General features: G+C 44.7%; 1 protein-coding gene across 1 annotated transcript in view; it reads right to left on the reverse strand.

Moving 5' to 3' along the window:
* Positions 1-23,976, reverse strand: part of CCDC73 (coiled-coil domain containing 73) — a 1,082,716-nt gene that overhangs the window by 566,978 nt on the left and 491,762 nt on the right. The window contains exons 4-5 of the mRNA XM_077281634.1: positions 11,368-11,439; positions 4,885-4,920 (exon numbers count right to left, since the gene is read on the reverse strand). Of these exons, the coding sequence (XP_077137749.1) occupies positions 4,885-4,920; positions 11,368-11,439 (108 nt within the window). The remainder of the gene's footprint in view (positions 1-4,884; positions 4,921-11,367; positions 11,440-23,976) is intronic.

The following is a 23,976-nucleotide window of genomic DNA, read 5'->3' on the forward strand; positions in this document are numbered from 1 at the left end:
CTTTTCGACGTCGCACAAAGACACGGTGGTTGGAACCAAAGATCTCAAATTTGGACTCATCAGACCAAAGCACAGATTTCCACTGATCTAATGTCCATTCCTTGTGTTCTTTAGCCCAAACAAGTCTTTTCTGCTTGTTGTCTGTCCTTAGCAGTGGTTTCCTAGCAGCTATTTTACCATGGAGGCCTGCTGCACAAAGTCTCCTCTTAACAGTTGTTGTAGAGATGTGTCTGCTGCTAGAACTTTTTGTGGCATTGACCTGGTCTCTAATCTGAGCTGCTGTTAACCTGCGATTTCTAAGGCTGGTGACACGGATAAACTCAGAAGCAGAGGTGACTCTTGGTCTTCCTTTCCTGGGGCGGTCCTCATGTGAGCCAGTTTCTTTGTAGCGCTTGATGGTTTTTGCCACTGCACTTGGGGACACTTTCAAAGTTTTCCCAATTTTTCAGACTAGGGGGAGCAGCTGCTGAAATTTGACAAAAACCTTGTGTACAATTAGCTCACATTACTGCACTGCAGTAAATATGGGTGGAGTCTGCTGACGTGTGTGATATCATTCCTCTCCTCCCCTTCTGGGTGTTTGCTAAGGGATAAAAGAGGATGATATTCAGGAACCTAGTGAGCAGCCATTTTGTTGGTGATTGCAAAGTTATACTGACAAGTAGACAGTCACCGAGGATGGCAGGTAGCAAGGATTCTAGGATATATATGGTGGAGGGAGCAGGGTGACAGCAGCACAGAGTATTTCAGAAGAGCAGTATACTGGTCTATGGGGGACACCCTGTTTGGTGTGCAGAGCAGCCAGGGATTGTACATAAAGCGCTGTCTTTTATACACATGGATGGACCATCTGCTTGTCTGCTCGATAGAAATCCAGGAAACATTTCTGTGGATTGATGGCCTGTTCTGATCCAGACTTTGCATGCAAAGACCCCATTCCCCTCCTCATCTCCTGTCTTCTCCATCCTGTCCTGGCGATGTGTGAAAGCGAGACGACAGGCGCAGTACGGGGTGACGCTTGGAAGGAAATGTAGCCATATAGTAATGATAAAAATGAGACCCCTCTCTTCAGCTGGCTCACCAACCCTCCCCTGACCGCACCTAACTGGAGGTCATGCTGCCCCCTCTATTACAGCAGACTCGTGTGCAGGTGCTCAGCCAGGACAACGCTAGAATGGGTCCCCTTTTTGAAGATAATACTGCCATAGTGTTCTCACATAATACCGCCATAGTGTTCTCACATAATACTGCCATATAGATCACACATAATGCCGCCTCATACATCTCACATAATACCGCCATATAGATCACACATAATACCACCACATACGTCTCACATAATACCGCCACATACATCTCACACAATACCACCATATAATTTTCACATAATACTGCCACATATCACACATAATCCCACAATGTAGTTCTCATATAATACCGTCGTACAGCTTTTACATCATTCCACAATACTGATCAAGCATAATACCGCCATATAGATCACATATAATACAGTCATATAGATCACACATAATGCCATAATACAGCATGACCCCCGCAGCTCCTGTTATCGCACGCACTGAGTTGTGTGTGCAATGGGCAAAGACATGCAGGGGGGAGAGGAGTGCATAGGAGAGGATTAGATACTCGGCTCAATAGACAGTATCACACAGTATATGATTAGATACACGGGTCAGCAGTCGGTTTCACACAGTATAGGAATAAATACACAGCTCAGCACAGTATCACACAGTATAGGATTAGATACACAGCTCAGCAGACAGTATCACACAGGAGAGGATTAGATACACGGCTCAGCAGTCAGTATCACACAGGAGAGGATTAGATACACGGCTCAGCATTCAGTATCACACAGGAATTACATACACGGGACGGCAGTCAATATCACACAGGATAGGATTAGATGCACGGACCAGCAGTCAGTATCACACAGGGTAGGATTAGATGCATGGCTCAGCAGGCAGTATCACACAGCAGAGGATTACATACATGGTTCAGCAGTCAGTATCACACAGTATAGTAATAGATACACTACGGTCTGATGTCCTTGATCAGTGGCTGCAGTGAGAGGCAGAGCGGGAGCAGCACAGAGAGACTCTCCCCCTCCCCCATGTTACCTCTCTGCATGATAAGGACAAAAGACCGCAGCACTTCATCCTCTCTAGGGATTCAAGAGATCACAGCCACACACCAGGCAGCAGAGAAGAGGATAGGGAATGGCCCCTGACAGTGTGAAGGGGAGACAGATGGAGCTGCCCCTCCAACAACATGGCTCTCAAGTCACAGTGGAGCACGCACAGGTACACTGTGGGCTGAAGAAAGATGGCGCCGACCTCCTGCGTCTGCAGCTGTGATGTGGAGACAGCCCAGGAAGCGTGGCCAGATCACAGCAGGGAGCAGCTCAATACTAGGTATGGGGTCGGACGCCGACTGCTGAGTCCTATGCCCAGGACAGCCATATTTGCAGAGTGTAAGTGTCGTGCTGGGACTCTTAGGCCATGTTCACATTTTGTGGTTTTTACCGCGGATCCGCGGTGATTTTGATGCTGCGGGTCCGCAGCAGTTTCCATAGCATTTACATTTACATGTAAACCCTATGGAAACCACAAACCACTGTGCACATGCTGCGGGAAAAACGGCGCAGAAACGCAGCGGTTTACAACCCGCAGCATGTCACTTCTTTGTGCAGAATCGCTGCGATTCTGCACCCATAGGAATGCATTGATCCACTAACTTCCCGCATGGGGCTGTGCCCACGATGCGGGAAGTAAGCGGATAATGTGCAGATGGTACCTGGGGTGGAGGAGAGGAGACTCTCCTCCAGGCCCTGGGAACCATATTTGTTTGTAAAAAAAAGAATTAAAATAAAAAATAATGCTATACTCACATCTCAGCGCTGCACGCGGCCGTCCGGTCTGGGTTGCTGTGCGAGCAGGACCTGCGGTGACGTCGCGGTCACATGACCGTGATGACGTCGCGGTCACATGACCGTGACGTCACAAAGGTCCTTCTCGCACAGCATCTTTGGAACCGGACCGCCGTGTGCAGCGCCGAGGAGATCGGGACATCAGAGGGTGAGTATATAACCAATTTTTATTATTTTTAACATTACTATTGATGCTGCATATTGCTGCATATGCAGCATCAATAGTATATGGGTAAACCCGCAGCGGAAACCGCAGAACAAACCGCGATAAATCTGCAGGGATAACCGCAGCGGTTTTGCCCTGCAGATTTATCAAATCCGCTGCAGGAGAACCCGCAGAGGATGCCGCAAAGTGTGCACATGGCCTTACACTCCTACAAAGCAAAATGGCGGCGCCCAGTGGCTGCAAAAATAATTAATAATAAAAAAAGTTATTAAAGTTAAAAAAATTAATTATGTATTAAAAATAATTGTTTATATAAACAATAATTTTTAATACAAAAACAAAATTGCGGGACCTTCCCTTAAAATTAGAAGGTGTGTCCAAACTTTTGGTCTGTACTGTATATCTCCCTTCATACACTGTGCCAGTGACTACCTAGATAAAACAAGTATAATTTGCCAAATAAAGATATTTTGAAATTTATTTAAAATTACATTTTTTATTAATTATTTTTTTCTACTATCAGATAACCCATTATTATGTACATGTGCAAAGCCAGAAAAGATTATGTCAAAGGGTGAAAGACTTCGGTATTATTCAGTGTGATGTGGTGAACACTAGTGTTGAGCGATACCTTCCGATACTTGAAAGTATCGGTATCGGATAGTATCGGCCGATACCCGAAAAATATCGGATATCGCCGATACCGATACCCGATACCAATACAAGTCAATGGGACACAAGTATCGGAAGCTATCCTGGATGGTTCCCAGGGTCTGAAAGAGAGGAAACTCTCCTTCAGGCCCTGGGATCCATATTCATGTAAAAAATAAAGAGTTAAAATAAAAAATAGTGAATGAATAGTGTTGAGCATTCCGATACCGCAAGTATCGGGTATCGGCCGATACTTGCGGTATCCGAATTCCGATACCGAGTTCCGATATTTTTGTGATATCGGAAATTGGAATCGGAAGTACCCAGTGTATGGTTCCCAGGGTCTGGAGGAGAGGAGACTCTCCTTCAGGCCCTGGGATCCATATTCATGTAAAAAATAAAGACTTAAAATAAAAAATATGGATATACTCACCCCTCCGGAGGCCCCTGGACCTTACCGATCTAACTGGCAGCCTCCGTTCCTAAGAATGAGGAGTTTAGGACCTGCGATGACGTTGCGGCTTGTGATTGGTCGCGTGAGCGGTCACATGAGCGGTCACGCGACCAATCTCAAGCCGCTACGTCATCGAAGGTCCTAAACTCCTCATTCTTAGGAACAGAGGCTGCCGGTTACATCGGTAATGTCCAGGGGCCGCCGGACGGGTGAGTATATCCATATTTTTACTTTTAATTCTTTATTTTTTACATGAATATGGATCCCAGGGCCTGAAGGAGAGTTTCCTCTCCTTCAGACCCTGGGAACCATCCAGGATAGCTTCCGATACTTGTGTCCCATTGACTTGTATTGGTATCGGGTATCGGTATCGGCGATATCCGATATTTTTCGGGTATCGGCCGATACTATCCGATACCGATACTTTCAAGTATCGGAAGGTATCGCTCAACACTACTAGTGAACACTCTTAAAAAAAAAAGACAAACTAGAATGTTGAAAAAGAGTCATTCCCATGTAACAGAATCAATAGGGTAGGTTCACAGCTTGCATAACTTTCTGCAACACTTCTGCAACTGTGAATAATCCAAAGCAGCGATCTATTCTAAAAATGTGAAAAGTATATATTTAAGGATAACTTATTTTGCTAAACATTTTGTTATAACTTACTTTTTCCTCTTCAATAAAGCACATCTTTGCCTGCATCTATAATAGAAAATAGAATACATAAAACAATAATCTCAAACTCACATAATTTACTAATATATTAGGATTTTGCATAATGCAAAGTGCACATTTGTTCACAATTTCCTGTCTTTAGCAGTTTAAAAAGTTGTATTACGAGAGAGTATCGATGAAGATAACACCACAAAAGCTGTGTAGCTTTCCCAGCATTCTGCAATTCTCTTGGGAGTAATGCTGACCTTAAAAAAGCCCTCCCATTAAGGTTTTTTTTTTACTAAATTTGTATATAGGTACAGTACAGACCAAAAGTTTGGACACACCTCATTTAAAGATTTTTCTGTATTTTCATGACTATGAAAACTGTACATTCACACTAAAGGCAACAAAACTATGAATTAACACATGTGGAATTATATACTTAACAAAAAAGTGTGAAACAACTGAAAATATGTCTTATATTCTAGGTTCTTCAAAGTAGCCACCTTTTGCTTTGATGACTGCTTGCACACTCTTGGCATTCTCTTGATGAGCTTCAAGAGGTAGTCACTGGGAATGGGCTTCCAACAATCTTCACTCTGCGGTCCAGCTCACCCCAAACCATCTCGATTGGGTTCAGGTCTGGTGACTGTGGAGGCCAGGTCATCTGGCGTAGCACCCCATCACTCTCCTTCTTGGTCAAATAGCCCTTACACAGCCTGGAGGTGTGTTTGTAGTCATTGTCCTGTTGAAAAATAAATGATGGTACAACAAAACGCAAACTGGATGGAATAGCATGCCGCTGCAAGATGCTGTGGTAGCCATGCTGATTCAGTATGCCTTCAATTTTGAATAAATCCCCAACAGTGTCACCAGCAAAGCACCCCCACACCATCACACCTCCTCCTTCATGCTTCACGGTGGGAGCCAGGCATGTAGAGTCCATCCGTTCACCTTTTCTGCGTCGCACAAAGACACGGTGGTTGGAACCAAAGATCTCAAATTTGGACTCATCAGACCAAAGCACAGATTTCCACTGATCTAATGTCCATTCCTTGTGTTCTTTAGCCCAAACAAGTCTCTTCTGCTTGTTGCCTGTCCTTAGCAGTGGTTTCCTAGCAGCTATTTCACCACGAAGGCCTGCTGCACAAAGTCTCCTCTTAACAGTTGTTGTAGAGATGTGTCTGCTGCTAGAACTCTGTGTGGCATTGACCTGGTCTCTAATCTGAGCTGCTGTTAACCTGCGATTTCTGAGGCTGGTGACTCAGATAAACTCAGAAGCAGAGGTGACTATTGGTCTTCCTTTCCTGGGGCGGTCCTCATGTGAGCCAGTTTCTTTGTAGCGCTTGATGATTTTTGCCACTGCACTTGGGGACACTTTCAAAGTTTTCCCAATTTTTCGGAATGACTGACCTTCATTTCTTAAAGTAATGATGACTTATTAAACCTGACAGGGCACACCTGTGAAGTGAAAACCATTCCCGGTGACTACCTCTTGAAGCTCATCAAGAGAATGCCAAGAGTGTGCAAAGCAGTCATCAAAATAAAAGGTGGCTACTTTGAAGAACCTAGAATATAAGACATATTTTCAGTTGTTTCACACTTTTTTGTTAAGTATATAATTCCAAATGTGTTAATTCATAGTTTTGATGCCTTCAGTGTGAATGTACAATTTTCATAGTCATGAAAATACAGAAAAATCTGTAAATGAGAAGGTGTGTCCAAACTTTTGGTCTGTACTGTACATGTAGTGTGTGTCTGTGAGTTAATATACTCACTTATCAGTCTTCTCCAGTATGCAGCGCCAGTCTCCTCCTCTTCTTACTGACGTCACCTCTCTTCAGACTCTCAAGGTCACTCGGTGCCCTATGTGACCCAGATGTGGCTTTTTACAATTTAAGTGTAGAACAGAACAAGGCTCCATAGACTTGAATTATAAAATAGATTTAAATGTATAGAGCGTAGAGGAGCAGAACAGTGCTAGATCCCAGAGAAGGATGCGGTAGCTGAGTATGCACTACACATATGCACAAATTTAGTTAAAAAAAAATAACTTCATGGAAGTGCTTCTTTAATGTTTTGTTTTCTCAGCTCCTGAACTCAATCTATTTTTATTAATGACAATAGTGTATATGTGCTTTGTCTTTAGTTGAAAGCAAGAGTTTTGGTTTAAGTGTGTATGATATTGAAAGAAACATACTATTGCATAGCAAAGGATATAGATATGTTTTCCAATGCTTTTTATATTTAACGAGCTGAAGAGACAGGCGTTGCCCGGGCATTAGTAACTAACTGTGGTTATTTGTAACAAATTATGATTATCCTCCATCCCAAAGTCCCGTTCACCAGACAGCACCTTGCGAAAGAGTTCGGCCCCCTGGAACTTTTCAACCTTTTCCCACATATCATGCTTCAAACATAAAGATACCAAATGTATATTTTTGGTGAAGAATAAACAACAAGTGGAACACAATTGTGAAGTTGAACGAAATGTAATGGTTATTTTAAATTTTTGTGGAAATTCAAAAACTGAAAAGTGGGGCGTGCAATATTATTCAGCCCCTTTAACGTAATACTTTGTTGCGCCACCTTTTGCTGTGATTACAGCTGCAAGTCGCTTTGGGTATGTCTCTATCAGTTTTGTACATCGAGAGACTGTAATTCTTGCCTATTCTTTTTTGGCAAACAGCTCGAGCTCAGTGAGGTTTGATGGAGATCGTTTGTGAACAGCAGTTTTCAGCTCTGTCCAAAGACTTTCAATTGGATTGAGGTCTGGACTTTGACTTGGCCATTCTAACACCTGGATACGTTTATTTGTGAACCATTCCATTGTAGATTTTGCTTTATGTTTTTTTTTATCATTGTCTTGGAAGACAAATCTCCGTCCCAGTCTCAGGTATTTTGCAGACTCCAACAGGTTTTCTTCAAGAATGGTCCTGTATTTGGCTCCATCCATCTTCCCATCAATTTTAGCCATCTTCCTAGTCCCTGCTGAAGAAAAGCAGGCCCAAACCATAATGCTGCCACCACCATGTTTGACAGTGGGGATGGTGTGTACAGGGTGATGAGCTGTGTTGCCTTTACGCCAAACATATCTTTTGGCATTGTTGCCAAAAAGTTTGATTTTGTTTTCATCTGACCAGATTACCTTCTTTCACATGTTTGGTGAGTCTCCCAGATGGCTTATTGAAAACTTTAAATGACACTTTTTATGGATATCTTTGAAAAATGGCTTTCTTCTTGCCACTCTTCCATAAAGGCCAGTTTTGTGCAGTGTACGACTGATTGTTGTCCTATGGACAGACAGTCCCATCTCAGCTTTAGATCTCTGCAGTTCATCCAGAGTGATCATGGGTCTCTTGGCTGTATCTCTGATGAGTCTTCTCCTTGTTTGAGATGAAAGTTTAGAGGGACAGCTGGGTTTTGGTAGATTTGCAGCGGTATGATACTCCTACCATTTCAATATGATCGCTTGCACAGTTCTCCTTGGGATGTTTAAAGTTTTGGAAATAATTTTGTATCCAAATCGGGCTTTAAACGTCTCCACAACAGTATCTCGGACCTGCCTGTCATGTCCCTTGGTCTTCATGATGCTCTCTGTGCTTCAAACAGAACCCTGAGACTATCACAGAGCAGGAGCATTTAGGGCTGTCCCACACGTCCAGATAATTCCGGTACCGGAATAAATCGGTACCGGAGTTATCCGTGTCCGTGTGCCTGGGAACTCACGGAGGCCATACCTGCGGCACACGTGTGCCGCCCGTATGGCGAGTGGGTACCACACGGAGCGTGTGGTACCCACTCTGCATGGTGCTGAAGCTGCGATTCATATCATCCCTGCAGCAACGTTTGCTGCAGGGAAAATATGAAGAATAGTGTTTAAAATAAAGATCCATGTGTCCGCCGCCCCCCCACCCCCTGTGCGCCCCCCCGCTGGTCAGAAAATACTCACCCGGATCCCCCGTCGGCAGTCGCTCCTTCCTGGTCTGGCAGCGGCTTACTGTATGCGGTCACGTGGGGCCGCTCATTTACACTCATGAATAGGCGGCTCCGCCCCTATTGGAGGTGGAGCCACATATTCATGAGTGTAATCGGCCGCATACAGTAGAGAAGCCGCGGCCAGACCAGGAAGGAGCGACTGCCGACGGGGGATCCGGGTGAGTATTTTCTGACCAGCGGGGGGGGGCGCACAGGGGGTGGGGGGGCGGCGGACACCTAAATCTTTATTTCTAACACTATTCTTCATATTTTCTCTATAGCAAACGCTGCTACAGGGAAGATATGAATACCGGCTTCAGCACCATGTGGGGGGGACAGCGCTTACTGTAGCGCTGTCTCCGGCACGCACACGGACCCCAGACGGAGAATGTCCGTGTGAGGTCCGTGTTTTACGCGGACCCATTGACTCTATTGGGTCCGTGTAAAACGTGCGCTCCCACGAACACTGACATGTCTCCGTGTTTGGCACACGGAGACACGGTCCGCACACGGTCCGCACAAAATCAATGACATCTGAACAGATGCATTGATTTTTATGGGTCTACGTGTGTCAGTGTCTCCGGTACGTGAGGAAACTGTCACCTCACGTACCGGAGCCACTGACGTGTGAAACCGGCCTTATACGGAGACTTGATTACACACAGGTGGATTATATTTATCATCATTAGGCATTTAGGACAACATTGGATCATTCAGAGATCCACAATGAACTTCTGGAGTGAGTTTGCTGCACTGAAAGTAAAGGGGCCGAATAATATTGCACGCCCCACTTTTCAGTTTTTGACTTTCCACAAAAATTTAAAATAACCAATAAATGTTGTTCAACTTTACAATTGTGTTTCACTTGGTGATTCTTCACCAAAAATTTACATTTGGTATCTTTATGTTTGAAGCATGATTTGTGGGAAAAGGTTGAAAAGTTCCACGGTGCCAAATACTTTCGCAAGGCATTGTATACCCATCATACATAACCTCCATCTCATAGTCCTGTGCCCATATAACCATCATAAATAACCTCCATCCCATAGTCCTGTGCCCATATACCCATTATGCACATACTTCATCCTATAGTCCCATGCCCATATACCCATCATACACATCTTCCATTCCATAATCCCGTGCCCATATACCTGTCATACATATCCTCCATCCCATAGTCCCATGCCCATATACCCATCACACATCCTCCATCCCATAGTCTCGTGCCCATATACCCATCATACATATCCTCCATCCCATAGTCTCATGCCCATATACCCATCACACATCCTCCATCCCATAGTTCCGTGCCCATATACACATTATGACATCATCGTCACCATGGCAACTATTATGACATAACTGTCACCATTACTACCTATTATGAAATCATTGTCACTATGGCAACCATTATGACATCACCGTCACCATTGCAACCTATTATGAAATCATCATCGCCATGGCAACCATTATGACATCAGCTTCGCTATGGCAACCTTTATGATATCATCATCGCCATGGAAACCATTATGACATCATCATCGATACACACACACACACACATACACTCATTTATATATACGGTATATAGATTTTAGTAGATTACATAAATCATATCTCTACTTTGAATAGAGTTGAGCTGTAGCTCCATCCACTGCTAGTGGCAATTAATACTGCTGTATGGGGATAATGCTTGAAAGTACCACAGCATAATAACAAGATTCATTATCAGCATCTTTGGGAGTCTTAGCAGTAGAACCCCAATGATCACAGTGTGATCAATTGCGGAGATGGAAAATCCATTAACCCTTTTTAATCTACGACCTTTGGAAATGATTTTCAGTGTATATAATCGCATACATTTTTTAAGAGGTTTGGAAGTATTTATCCATTTAAGGCTACTTTCACACTGGCATTTTTTTGCATACGTCGCAATGCTTCGTTTTGGCGAAAAAACGCATCCTGCAAAGTCGTCTGCAGGATGCGTTTTTTCCCCATAGACTAACATTAGCGACGCATTGCGACGTATTGACACACGTCGCAACCATCGTGCGATGGTTGCGTCGTGTTGTGGCGGACCGCCGGCAGCAAAAAACGTTACATGTAAAGTTTTTTTGTGCCGACGGTCCGCCATTTCCGACCGCGCATGCGCGGCCGGAACTCCACCCCCACCTCCCCGCACCTCACAATGGGGCAGCGGATGCGTGGAAAAACAGCATCCGCTGCCCCCGTTGTGCGGCGCTTGCACAGTATGCGTCGGTACGTCGGTCCGACGCAGCGCGACGGCCCCGTACCGACGCTAGTGTGAAAGTAGCCTTAGTCTCATGATCACCTTTTCTGCCTCTCTGTACTGGCATAAAAGCTTTGTGGCATTTCCACATCAATGTCTTGTATACAGGTCTGAACACGTATATAACCGTAAGGGACCTGCTATTTTTTTGTGCACAAATTACAGTAGGTATAAGACCTCTTTAAATGTCAACAAGAGAATCACATCGAACATGTTTTTTATACCTGTTTTTTTAACATGGCCAAAGAATCATTGTGTTTCTTCTCCACAATTTCTTCCTGATTTGACAGAGATTCCTAATAAAAGAAAATAAAAATAAAAGTTGCTGGTGTAGGTCATTGGTCTCCAACCTGTGGCTCTCCGAATGTTTTGAAAAGTCTTGAAGAGCAATAGGATGGTGGCTACTGGCATAATGTCACCTGGAGGGACACAAAAAAAGATGAAGGTCATATTTTTTTTAAAATTTGAATTAAAATGTTGTAGGTGTTAAACTCACTTGGGTGTGACAGGAGGAAAACAGGAGGCACGTTCCTTTAAACATTCATGTGGGTTTATTGCTTTATAAATGCAGAAGCACAAACAAAAGGTAAACAGCCTTTAGATCAGGCAAAAAAACAAAGCATAAATGTCCATAGCAGGGCTCTGCTCTGCCAGACCTGTGGGTACACAGGCTGGGGTAATGTCCAGCACTCAGGATCGGCCTGGAGCCACAGACAGGAGGCCTTCTCCCTCACAACACACAGCCCATGTGCCAAACAACAGCCTCCATTATATAGGCTGTAACCTCACCCAGAAGTGAGGTATGTGGGTAGCCAGATCCACCCATCTCTCATAGCTACCCACAACCCGGACCCAGGTGCACCAAACAACATTTTAGTGCTTACATGCACTAAAGAAAATACTCTGGGTTACATCACAGAGAGCAGCCATCTCTGTGACACATACCTCCCATCAATTACATGGCCATTAGCCTCCTTACAATTTAAAAATTTCAGCCCCTACAAATAGTTGAAAAATAACCTTTTTTCAATAAAAAACTCTTATTTTAAATCGCTCACTGTAAAACACATATTTGTTAAGGCCACAATTATAAGAACTAGAGATAAGCAAATCATTTTGATGCAAATCAAATTGAATTGAATTATATGAAATTCACAGGCTCTGGCAAATTCAACCAATTTGTGATCGATTCACAAAAAAAATGGTCAGCGTGTTTTACCATACTACAGATAATTGCATCAGGCACAGAAGTCTGATAGGGCCTAAGTAGTTGTTAAAGAGGAGAGTGCGGGGGGAAGGGGGGTCGCACAGATCCCTCCGTCGTCACCACTTCTTCAGGGGACTCAACTCTGCTGAATCCAATGGTCAGGACAATTACACAATAGACTGACAAGCAATGGACAAGTCCACGGCTGCTTCCACTAGAAGAATGGTTATTGGGGAACTCACAGTGAGCATATGGTATATATACCTCCAATTCCAAATAATGGAATATATATATATATATACACTGCTCAAAAAATAAAGGGAACAATTAAACAACAGACTATAACTCCAAGTAAATCAAACTTCTGTGAAATCAAACTGTCCACTTAGGAAGCAACACTGTTTGACAATCAATTTCACATGCTGTTGTGCAAATGGAATAGACAACAGATGGAAATTATTGGCAATTATCAAGACACACTCAATAAAGGAGTGGTTCTGCAGGTGGGGACCATAGACCACATCTCAGTACCAATGCTTTCTGGCTGATGTTTTGGTCACTTTTGAATGTTGGTTGTGCTTTCACACTCGTGGTAGCATGAGACAACCCACACAAATGGCTCAGGTAGTGCAGCTCATCCAGGATGGCACATCAATGCGAGCTGTGGCAAGAAGGTTTGCTGTGTCTGTCAGCGTAGTGTCCAGAGGCTGGGGGCGCTACCAGGAGACAGGCCAGTACACCAGGAGATGTGGAGGGGGCAACAACCCAGCAGCAGGATCTCAGCCTTTGTGCAAGGAGGAACAGGAGGAGCACTGTCAGAGCCCTGCAAAATGACCTCCAGCAGGCCACAAATGTGCATGTGTCTGCACAAACGGTTAGAAACCGACTACATGAGGATGGTCTGAGTGCCTGACATCCACAGATGGGGGTTGTGCTCACAGCCCAACACCGTGTAAGATGCTTGGAATTTGCCACAGAACCCCAGGATTGGAAAATTCACCACCAGCACCCTGTGCTCTTCACAAATGAAAGCAGGTTCACACTGAGCACATGTGAAACATGTGACAGAGTCTGAAGACACCGTGGAGAGTGATTTGCTGCCTGCAACATTCTTTTGCATGACCGGTTTGGCAGTAGGTCAGTAATGGTGTGGGGTGGCATTTCTTTGGAGGGCCGCACAGCACTCTATGTGCTCACCAGAGGTAGTCTGACTGCCATTAGGTACTAAGATGAGATCCTCAGACCCCTTGTGAGACCATATGCTGGTGCAGTTGGCCCTGGGTTCCTCCTAATGCAGGACAATGCCAGACCTCATGTGGCTGGAGGGTGTCAGCAGCTCCTGCAAGATGAAGGCATTGAAGCTGGCACACCCATTCCCCAGACCTGAATCCAATTGAACACATCTGGGACATCATGTCTCGCACCATCCACCAATGTCACGTTGCACCACAGACTGTCCAGGATTTGGCGGATGTTTTTGTCCAGGTCAGGGAGGAGATCCCTCAGGAGACCATCTGCCGCCTCACCAGGAGCATGCCCAGGCATTGTAGGGAGGTCATATAGGCACGTGGAGGCCACACACACTACTGAGCATCATTTCCTTGTCTTGAGGCATTTCCACTGAAGTTGGATCAGCCTGTAACTTAATTTTCCACTTTGATATTGAGCATCATTCCAACTCCAGACCTCTGTGGGATATTAGTTGTGATTTACGGTGATAATTTTTAGGTTTTATTGTTCTCAACATATTCCACTATGTAATGAATAAAGATTTACAACTGGAATATTTCATTCATTCACTCATCCCTACTCATGTGTGCTCTACTCTGAATGTGTGTATTGTTTAATAATGCCGGGGGAGTGACATCACTTCCCCAGGCTAAACCATAAGTGATGAACATCCACAGTGGAAAGCATATGCACTCCAGCAATTGCGGACACCGTAACTACATCACATTAACTAAGCTATGCGGAAGTGACTTGAAGATATGCTAAAATCCATATGCATTACATAGTTACATAGTTAGTAAGGCCGAAAAAAGACGTTTGTCCATCCAGTTCAGTCTATATTCCATCATAATAAATCCCCAGATCTACGTCCTTCTACAGAACCTAATAATTGTATGATACAATATTGTTCTGCTCCAGGAAGACATCCAGGCCTCTCTTGAACCCCTCAACTGAGTTCGCCATCACCACCTCCTCAGGCAAGCAATTCCAGATTCTCACTGCCCTAACAGTAAAGAATCCTCTTCTATTTTGGTGGAAAAACCTTCTCTCCTCCAGACGCAAAGAATGCCCCCTTGTGCCCGTCACCTTCCTTGGTATAAACAGATCCTCAGCGAGATATTTGTATTGTCCCCTTATATACTTATACATGGTTATTAGATCGCCCCTCAGTCGTCTTTTTTCTAGACTAAATAATCCTAATTTCGCTAATCTATCTGGGTATTGTAGTTCTCCCATCCCCTTTATTAATTTTGTTGCCCTCCTTTGTACTCTCTCTAGTTCCATTATATCCTTCTTGAGCACCGGTGCCCAAAACTGGACACAGTACTCCATGTGCGGTCTAACTAGGGATTTGTACAGAGGCAGTATAATGCTCTCATCATGTGTATCCAGACCTCTTTTAATGCACCCCATGATCCTGTTTGCCTTGGCAGCTGCTGCCTGGCACTGGCTGCTCCAGGTAAGTTTATCATTAACTAGGATCCCCAAGTCCTTCTCCATGTCAGATTTACCCAGTGGTTTCCCATTCAGTGTGTAATGGTGACATTGATTCCTTCTTCCCATGTGTATAACCTTACATTTATCATTGTTAAACCTCATCTGCCACCTTTCAGCCCAAGTTTCTAACTTATCCAGATCCATCTGTAGCAGAATACTATCTTCTCTTGTATTAACTGCTTTACATAGTTTTGTATCATCTGCAAATATCAATATTTTACTGTGTAAACCTTCTACCAGATCATTAATGAATATGTTGAAGAGAACAGGTCCCAATACCGACCCCTGCGGTACCCCACTGGTCACAGCGACCCAGTTAGAGACTATACCATTTATAACCACCCTCTGCTTTCTATCACTAAGCCAGTTACTAACCCATTTACACACATTTTCCCCCAGACCAAGCATTCTCATTTTGTGTACCAACCTCTTGTGTGGCACGGTATCAAATGCTTTGGAAAAATCGAGATATACCACGTCCAATGACTCACCGTGGTCCAGCCTATAGCTTACCTCTTCATAAAAACTGATTAGATTGGTTTGACAGGAGCGATTTCTCATAAACCCATGCTGATATGGAGTTAAACAGTTATTCTCATTGAGATAATCCAGAATAACATCCTTCAGAAACCCTTCAAATATTTTACCAACAGTAGAGGTTAGACTTACTGGCCTATAATTTCCAGGTTCACTTTTAGAGCCCTTTTTGAATATTGGCACCACATTTGCTATGCGCCAGTCCTGCGGAACAGACCCCGTCGCTATAGAGTCCCTAAAAATAAGAAATAATGGTTTATCTATTACATTACTTAGTTCTCTTAGTACTCGTGGGTGTATGCCATCCGGACCCGGAGATTTATCTATTTTAATCTTATTTAGCCGGTTTCGCACCTCTTCTTGGGTTAGATTGGTGACCCTTAATATAGGGTTTTCATTGTTTCTTGGGATTTCACCTAGCATTTCATTTTCCACCGTGAATACCGTGGAGAAGAAGGTGTTTAATATGTTAGCTTTTTCCTCGTCATCTACAACCATTCTTTCCTCACTATTTTTTAAGGGGCCTACATTTTCAGTTTTTATTCTTTTACTATTGATATAGTTGAAGAACAGTTTGGGATTAGTTTTACTCTCCTTAGCAATGTGCTTCTCTGTTTCCTTTTTGGCAGCTTTAGTTAGTTTTTTAGATAAAGTATTTTTCTCCCTATAGTTTTTTAGAGCTTCAATGGTGCCATCCTGCTTTAGTAGTGCAAATGCTTTCTTTTTACTGTTAATTGCCTGTCTTACTTCTTTGTTTAGCCACATTGGGTTTTTCCTATTTCTAGTCCTGTTATTCCCACAAGGTATAAACCGCTTACAGTGCCTATTTAGGATGTTCTTAAACATTTTCCATTTTTTATCTGTATTCTTATTTCTGAGGATATTGTCCCAGTCTACCAGATTAAGGGCATCTCTAAGCTGGTCAAACTTTGCCTTCCTAAAGTTCAGTGTTTTTGTGACTCCCTGACAAGTCCCCCTAGTGAAAGACAGGTGAAACTGTACAATATTGTGGTCGCTATTTCCTAGATGCCCGACCACCTGCAGATTTGTTATTCTGTCAGGTCTATTAGATAGTATTAGGTCTAAAAGTGCTGCTCCTCTGGTTGGATTCTGCACCAATTGTGAAAGGTAATTTTTCTTGGTTATTAGCAGAAACCTGTTGCCTTTATGGGTTTCACAGGTTTCTGTTTCCCAGTTTATATCCGGGTAGTTAAAGTCCCCCATAACCAGGACCTCATTATGGGTTGCAGCTTCATCTATCTGCTTTAGAAGTAGACTTTCCATGATTTCTTTTATATTTGGGGGTTTGTAACAGACCCCAATGAGAATTTTGTTACCATTTTTCCCTCCATGAATTTCGACCCATATGGACTCGACATCCTCATTCCCTTCGCTAATATCCTCCCTTAAAGTGGACTTTAGACAAGACTTTACATAGAGACAAACCCCTCCTCCTCTCCGATTTTTACGATCCTTTCTAAACAGACTGTAACCCTGTAAAGGTACCTTCACACGAAACGACTTTGTAACGATATCGCTAGCGATCCGTGACGTTGCAGCGTCCTCGCTAGCGATATCGTTTAGTTTGACACGCAGCAGCGATCAGGATCCTGCTGTGATGTCGCTGGTCGTTGAATAAAGTCCAGAACTTTATTTGGTCGTCCGATCGCCGTGTATCGTTGTGTTTGAAAGCAAAAGCAACGATACCAGCGATGTTTTACACTGGTAACCAGGGTAAACATCGGGTTACCAAGCGGAGGGCCGAGCTTAGTAACCCGATGTTTACCCTGCTTACCAGCGTAAAAGTAAAAAAAACAAACAGTACATGCTCACCTGCGCGTCCCCCAGCGTCTGCTTCCTGACACTTACTGAGCGCCGGCCCTAAAGTGAAAGTGAAAGCACAGCGGTGACGTCACCGCTGTGCTGTTAGGGCCGGAGCTCAGTCAGTGTCAGGAAGCAGACGCTGGGGGACGCGCAGGTGAGCATGTACTGTTTGTTTTTTTTACTTTTACGCTGGTAACCAGGGTAAACATCGGGTTACTAAGCGCGGCCCTGCGCTTAGCAACCCGATGTTTACCCTGGTTACCCGGGGACCTCGGCATCGTTGGTCGCTGGAGAGCGGTCTGTGTGACAGCTCTCCAGCGATCAAACAGCGACGCTGCAGCGATCGGCATCATTGTCGCTATCGCTGCAGCGTCGCTTCGTGTGAAGGTACCTTAAGTTAACTGCCCAGTCATAGCTTTCATCTAACCATGTCTCGGTTATTCCCACTATGTCAAAGTTACCTGTAGATATTTCTGCTTTTAGTTCTTCCATCTTGTTTGTCAGGCTTCTGGCGTTTGCGAGCATGCAGTTTAGAGGATTTTGTTTTGCTCCAATCTCCTCACTGTGGATTGTTTTAGAAATGTTCTTACCTCCCTTCTGAGTATGTTTTCCTGGGTCTTCTTTGTTCGAGTCTAATGTTTTTCTTCCCGTCCCCTCTACTTCTAGTTTAACGCCATCCTGATGAGTGTAGCGAGTCTTCTGGCGAATGTGTGTTTCCCAGGTTTGTTGAGGTGTAGTCCGTCTCTGGCGAGGAGTCCATCATACAAGTAATTTACACCGTGGTCCAGGAATCCGAATCCTTGTTGTCTGCACCATCGTCTTAGCCAGTTGTTCGCATCAAGGATCCTGTTCCATCTCCTGGTGCCATGCCCGTCTACTGGAAGGATAGAAGAAAAAACTACCTGTGCATCCAGTTCCTTTACTTTCTTCCCCAACTCTTCAAAGTCCTTGCAGATTGTCGGTAGGTCCTTCCTTGCCGTGTCATTGGTGCCAACATGTATCAGCAGAAATGGGTGGACGTCCTTGGAGCTGAAGAGCTTTGGTATCCTATCGGTCACATCCTTGATCATCGCACCTGGAAGGCAGCATACTTCTCTTGCGGTTATGTCCGGTCTGCAGATGGCTGCTTCTGTGCCTCTCAGTAGTGAGTCTCCCACCACCACCACTCTTCGTTGCTTCTTGGCTGTACTTTTTGCTGTCACTTGTTGCTGTGTGCCCTTTTCTTTTTTGCTTGCTGGTATTGCTTCATCCTTTGGTGTGCCATCTTCATCCTCTACAAAGATTTGATATTGGTTCTTCAGTTGTGTGGTTGGTGATTTTTCCATGGTCTTCTTGCTTCTTTTGGTCACATGCTTCCACTCATCTGCTTTTGGAGGTTCTCTGACACTTTTTTCACCTTCTGTGACCAGTAGAGATGCTTCTGTTCTGTCTAGGAAGTCTTCATTCTCTTTGATGAGTTTCAAAGTTGCTATTCTTTCTTCCAGGCCTCGCACCTTTTCTTCTAAAAGGGCCACTAGTCTACACTTCTGACAGGTGAAATTGGATTCTTCTTCTGGTCGATCTGTGAACATGTAGCACATGCTGCAGCTCACCATGTAGGTTGTCACATCTGCCATGTTGCTCCTAGATCCTGCTGACTTGCTGTGTGTTTTCCTTCTTGTGTAATCTACTCAGCCAAGCTTTCTTGCAATAATGTCCTACAGGCAAAAATTTGCGCGCCGTAAGGCGCGCGGTTTGGTGATGCTTTCCAAGCAGCTGGTCCCGGCTGTACCCAACGATCTTCTTGCTGAGGGAGACTCTTTGCTTTTCCCAGAAGGCACCTGGAATATGCAAATTATCCTCCTCAAGCTTGAATCCCTGGTTTGGTGATGCTTTCCAAGCAGCTGGTCCCGGCTGTACCCAACGATCTTCTTGCTGAGGGAGACTCTTTGCTTTTCCCAGAAGGCACCTGGAATATGCAAATTATCCTCCTCAAGCTTGAATCCCTGGTTTGGTGATGCTTTCCAAGCAGCTGGTCCCGGCTGTACCCAACGATCTTCTTGCTGAGGGAGACTCTTTGCTTTTCCCAGAAGGCACCTGGAATATGCAAATTATCCTCCTCAAGCTTGAATCCCTGGTTTGGTGATGCTTTCCAAGCAGCTGGTCCCGGCTGTACCCAACGATCTTCTTGCTGAGGGAGACTCTTTGCTTTTCCCAGAAGGCACCTGGAATATGCAAATTATCCTCCTCAAGCTTGAATCCCTGGTTTGGTGATGCTTTCCAAGCAGCTGGTCCCGGCTGTACCCAACGATCTTCTTGCTGAGGGAGACTCTTTGCTTTTCCCAGAAGGCACCTGGAATATGCAAATTATCCTCCTCAAGCTTGAATCCCTGGTTTGGTGATGCTTTCCAAGCAGCTGGTCCCGGCTGTACCCAACGATCTTCTTGCTGAGGGAGACTCTTTGCTTTTCCCAGAAGGCACCTGGAATATGCAAATTATCCTCCTCAAGCTTGAATCCCTGGTTTGGTGATGCTTTCCAAGCAGCTGGTCCCGGCTGTACCCAACGATCTTCTTGCTGAGGGAGACTCTTTGCTTTTCCCAGAAGGCACCTGGAATATGCAAATTATCCTCCTCAAGCTTGAATCCCTGGTTTGGTGATGCTTTCCAAGCAGCTGGTCCCGGCTGTACCCAACGATCTTCTTGCTGAGGGAGACTCTTTGCTTTTCCCAGAAGGCACCTGGAATATGCATTCCAACAGGCTTTTGAGTTGCATCCGATATGACTAAACCACAGAATAGCATTGATCAATGCGGGGCACAATGCTCTGCCTCCTACATCATCACCTGAAGAAACGACCAATAGTACACTCAGTGCTGTGTATTGGCGTGGCTATATGGTCCCACCTCTGGTTGACATATTTTCTTTTAAGACACTTCATTGGTCCATCATGTTGTTAAAGGATATAATGGCAATGTGAATGCAGTTTCATTCAGTATTATTGAGGTGGTTCCTCAATCAACAAGTGACTAGGACAAAAAGGTCATGCAGTGTGAAACAAGAGGATCTTTTGGCTTGAGTCTCTAGATCCGAGAGGACTAAATGAACAACTTACCTTTGCCATATTCGATTCTCTTGTTTGACATGTCACTCATCTTTCTTCCTGCTCTTATGGCATGGCATCCTTTTTGTGTTTTCAAGTGTGGTCTCATAGTACAATTAACCTCCATTTGGTTTGTAGGCCAAATGGTTGTGCCAAGAAAATAACCCTAGTCAGACACTTGGTCTGGCATTAGCATTATTTAATTATTTTAAATATTTGTCTGCGCTCATAAATGCTTTGGGAGTAAGAGTGGATTTATAGAAAGGAAGTGATTATTTTTTAATTAATTTATATTTTACCCCTTCTTTAACCCTGAGTCACGGGTTTACCTTGACATAGAGGAGCCAGAAGACCACAGCGTCTGATTTCTCCTTCTCCTGCTCTGTTTATAAACACTTCACCATCTTATTAAATGGTGTAAAAATCTTTTGGCAGTGCAGGAGTTAATCTGCTCTGTTGAGAGCTCCTGGAGCTAAGGCTCTCAGCTGTGCAATGTTAGTCACTCCCATCTACTATATAACCTGGGCCCTGGCTGGCACTCATTGTCAGAGCATGCTTATGCTGCATGGCTGGAGGTTGCTGTTGGTTATTGTTGGAGAAGGCGTATGGTGGGTTTATCTGTGGCTGTTCCTAGGTTTTGAGTGTGTGATAATTCCCTTTATTCTCCTACTTTGGTTTAGCCCCATCCTCCACTCCCCATCCCCGGTGCATTCCTCTGTTATATTTGTCAACATATTTGTTTATTTTGTATTTTTTGTTAACCTTGTTTGTATTACCTTATTAGTCTAAATGGTGTACTATGGTATACTAATACTCTCCACTTTCCTGGGTGGGGGAAGGGTACAGACTGAGGGCGGATTCAGAAGCTAAGGCAAGGTACAAGACCCCGGCATTTTCACCATCAGAAGTAACCAAGGGAAAAGGGTGAGCTAGGGCGCCCCTAGCATAAGCAACAGGGAAGGAGCCACTGGTCCAGGGACACTCGACAACAGAATTGTTACACCCTCCCTTCCTCTTTCTTTGACACAGAGAATATAGATTTATAGCTTTCTTCACTAGTTGTAATTTATTCAGCAATGCGTGTAGTGGTCATCTAGAGCAGTTAACATCAATGTTAGGGGACCTCTTCAGATCTCTCCCATAAATAAGGCATGTCAACCAGAGGTGGGAGCATATAGCTACGCCCATACACAGCACTGTGCGTCCTATTGGTTATCGCTACCTATTCTCTGGTGTTGTCATATAGGATTGAGCTCAATGGCCCACTGGAACGCATATGCATTTTAGCTTATCGTCACGTCACTTCCACATAGTGTGGCAGAGGTGATGTAGTTATAGTGTCCATAATCACTGGATCGAACTTTGCATTCCAGTGTGGTTGATCGTTGCGGAGACACGGGAGTCAATGGGTGCTACCTTTCACCACCCCCAGACAGCCTGGACCAGGGCTCATCCCACTTAGTGCCCAAACTTAATTCCCAAAGGCAGAATACTACTCACGCATCACAGGGTGAGGGTTAAACAGTGTGGCAATACCTTATTAAACCACCAAACAGACAATAACATAGAACAGTCACAGCACAGTCCTTAGGCTAACTGGCCAGGATTAAAGCAGCTGCGACTTCAGGGCTTCCAGGGCCGACTACCCCCAACTGTGACACCCTTCTTTTCACAGGCACCCACAGAGAGGAAGTAACAACGTAACAACAAGCTTAGGAAGCTGACAGTTCATTGAGGCATGTGGCCAGGTGACCAGAGTGTCACTCACAACCTGGCTTCTCTGAAAATCTCCATGGAACCAGGTGAACGAAGACTCCCAACCTGGCTTCTCTGAGCATCTCCATGGAGCCAGGTGTCCTGAGGGTCCCCAAATGTCTTCATGAGTTCAGTGATAATTAGTGAAGTAAATCTGTATTCTCCCAGCTACAGTTGAGGTCCCTTAAGCTGACATACTGTAGAATGTCAAATCTGTGTTCCCTTCATGGTGCCATGGCTGTTCTCTAGAGACTCTCTTCATGGAGTCATGGAGTCCTGGCTGTAGTTCTGTCAAGTCAATCTGGAGAGAGAGGCAAATCTCCTTTTATAGTTCTTATATAGATCTTATTCAAGGATTGGGGGAAGGTGGCAGGAACTCATTTTGTATTGTTCGATGGTTCATGGTTTATCTTTCAATATTTGCAAGTCAACAAACTGCAGGGACTGGTACAATGGGTAATCAACACATTAGCAAACATTGATTGATCAATGACCCTGCGTCCCTGTCTTTCAAGGATAGCAACACAATAACTTGTAGGAGATGATATAAAAAGTAAACAGCAGCCATTCTGCAATTCACAAACATCAATTTCAGTAGTCAACATTCAGACTCATAAGTAGAGTTGAGTGATACCTTCCGATATCCAGAAGTATCGGTATTGGATTGGATCGGCCGATATCCAAAAAATATTGTATATCGCCAATACCGATACCCGATACCAATGCAAGTCAATGGGACACAAATATTGGAATGTAAATAAGCCCTTTCTGTCCTTCTACATCCTGTTCTGGAGGGGGGGAAGAGTGTGGGCGGTGCATGGGCGGACACTGTGCGTGTCTGTGTGTGGGGGCGGGGTCTGTGCGTGCCTGCCGGGGATAAATAAGGGCCTCTCAGGGGTCTGTGCATGCCTGCCGGGGCTCTGTGCGGGCTTCCGGGGCTCTGTGCCTGCCTGCCGGGGCTCTGTGCATGCTGCCAGGGCTCTGTGCGGGCTGCTGGGGCTCTGCGCGTGCCTATCAGGGCTCTGTATGTGCCTGCCGGGGCTCTGTGCGTGCCTGCCGGGGCTCTGTGCGAGCTGCCGGGGCTCTGTGCGGGCTTACCAGGGCTCTGTGCATGCCTGTCGGGCCTCTGTGCGGGCTGCCGGGGCTCTTTGTGGCCTGCCAGAGGTCTTTACATGCCTGCCGGGGCTCTGTGCATGCCTGCTGGGGCTCTGTGCGGGCGGCCGGGGCTCTGTGCGGGCGGCCGGGGCTCTGTGTGGGCTGCCGGGTGTCTGTGCTTGTGTGCAGGCATCATCCGATGGGACTACAAGTCCCATCGGACGATGCCTGCTACAGTGACAGTGATTGATACATTAGCCAATGATGGGACAGTAGTAGTCCCATCATCCGGCTAATGTGTTGAATGTAAAAAAAAAATACTACATGCATACTACATACATACTTACTACATACACACTACATACATACATACTACATACTTACTACATACACACATACTACATACATACTACAAACTACATGCATACTACATACATACTACATACATACTACATACTATACATTCATACATTACATACAATACATACATATAGACATACAGTACATTAAACATAGATTACATACTCACCATTACTTGTCACTTTGTTCCCCGAAGCCAGTGTCATCTGTAAAAAAGATTAAAATAACAAGCAACCAATATACTCCCTG

Source organism: Ranitomeya variabilis, chromosome 2, assembly GCF_051348905.1.
Source record: "Ranitomeya variabilis isolate aRanVar5 chromosome 2, aRanVar5.hap1, whole genome shotgun sequence".
NCBI lineage: Eukaryota > Metazoa > Chordata > Amphibia > Anura > Dendrobatidae > Ranitomeya > Ranitomeya variabilis.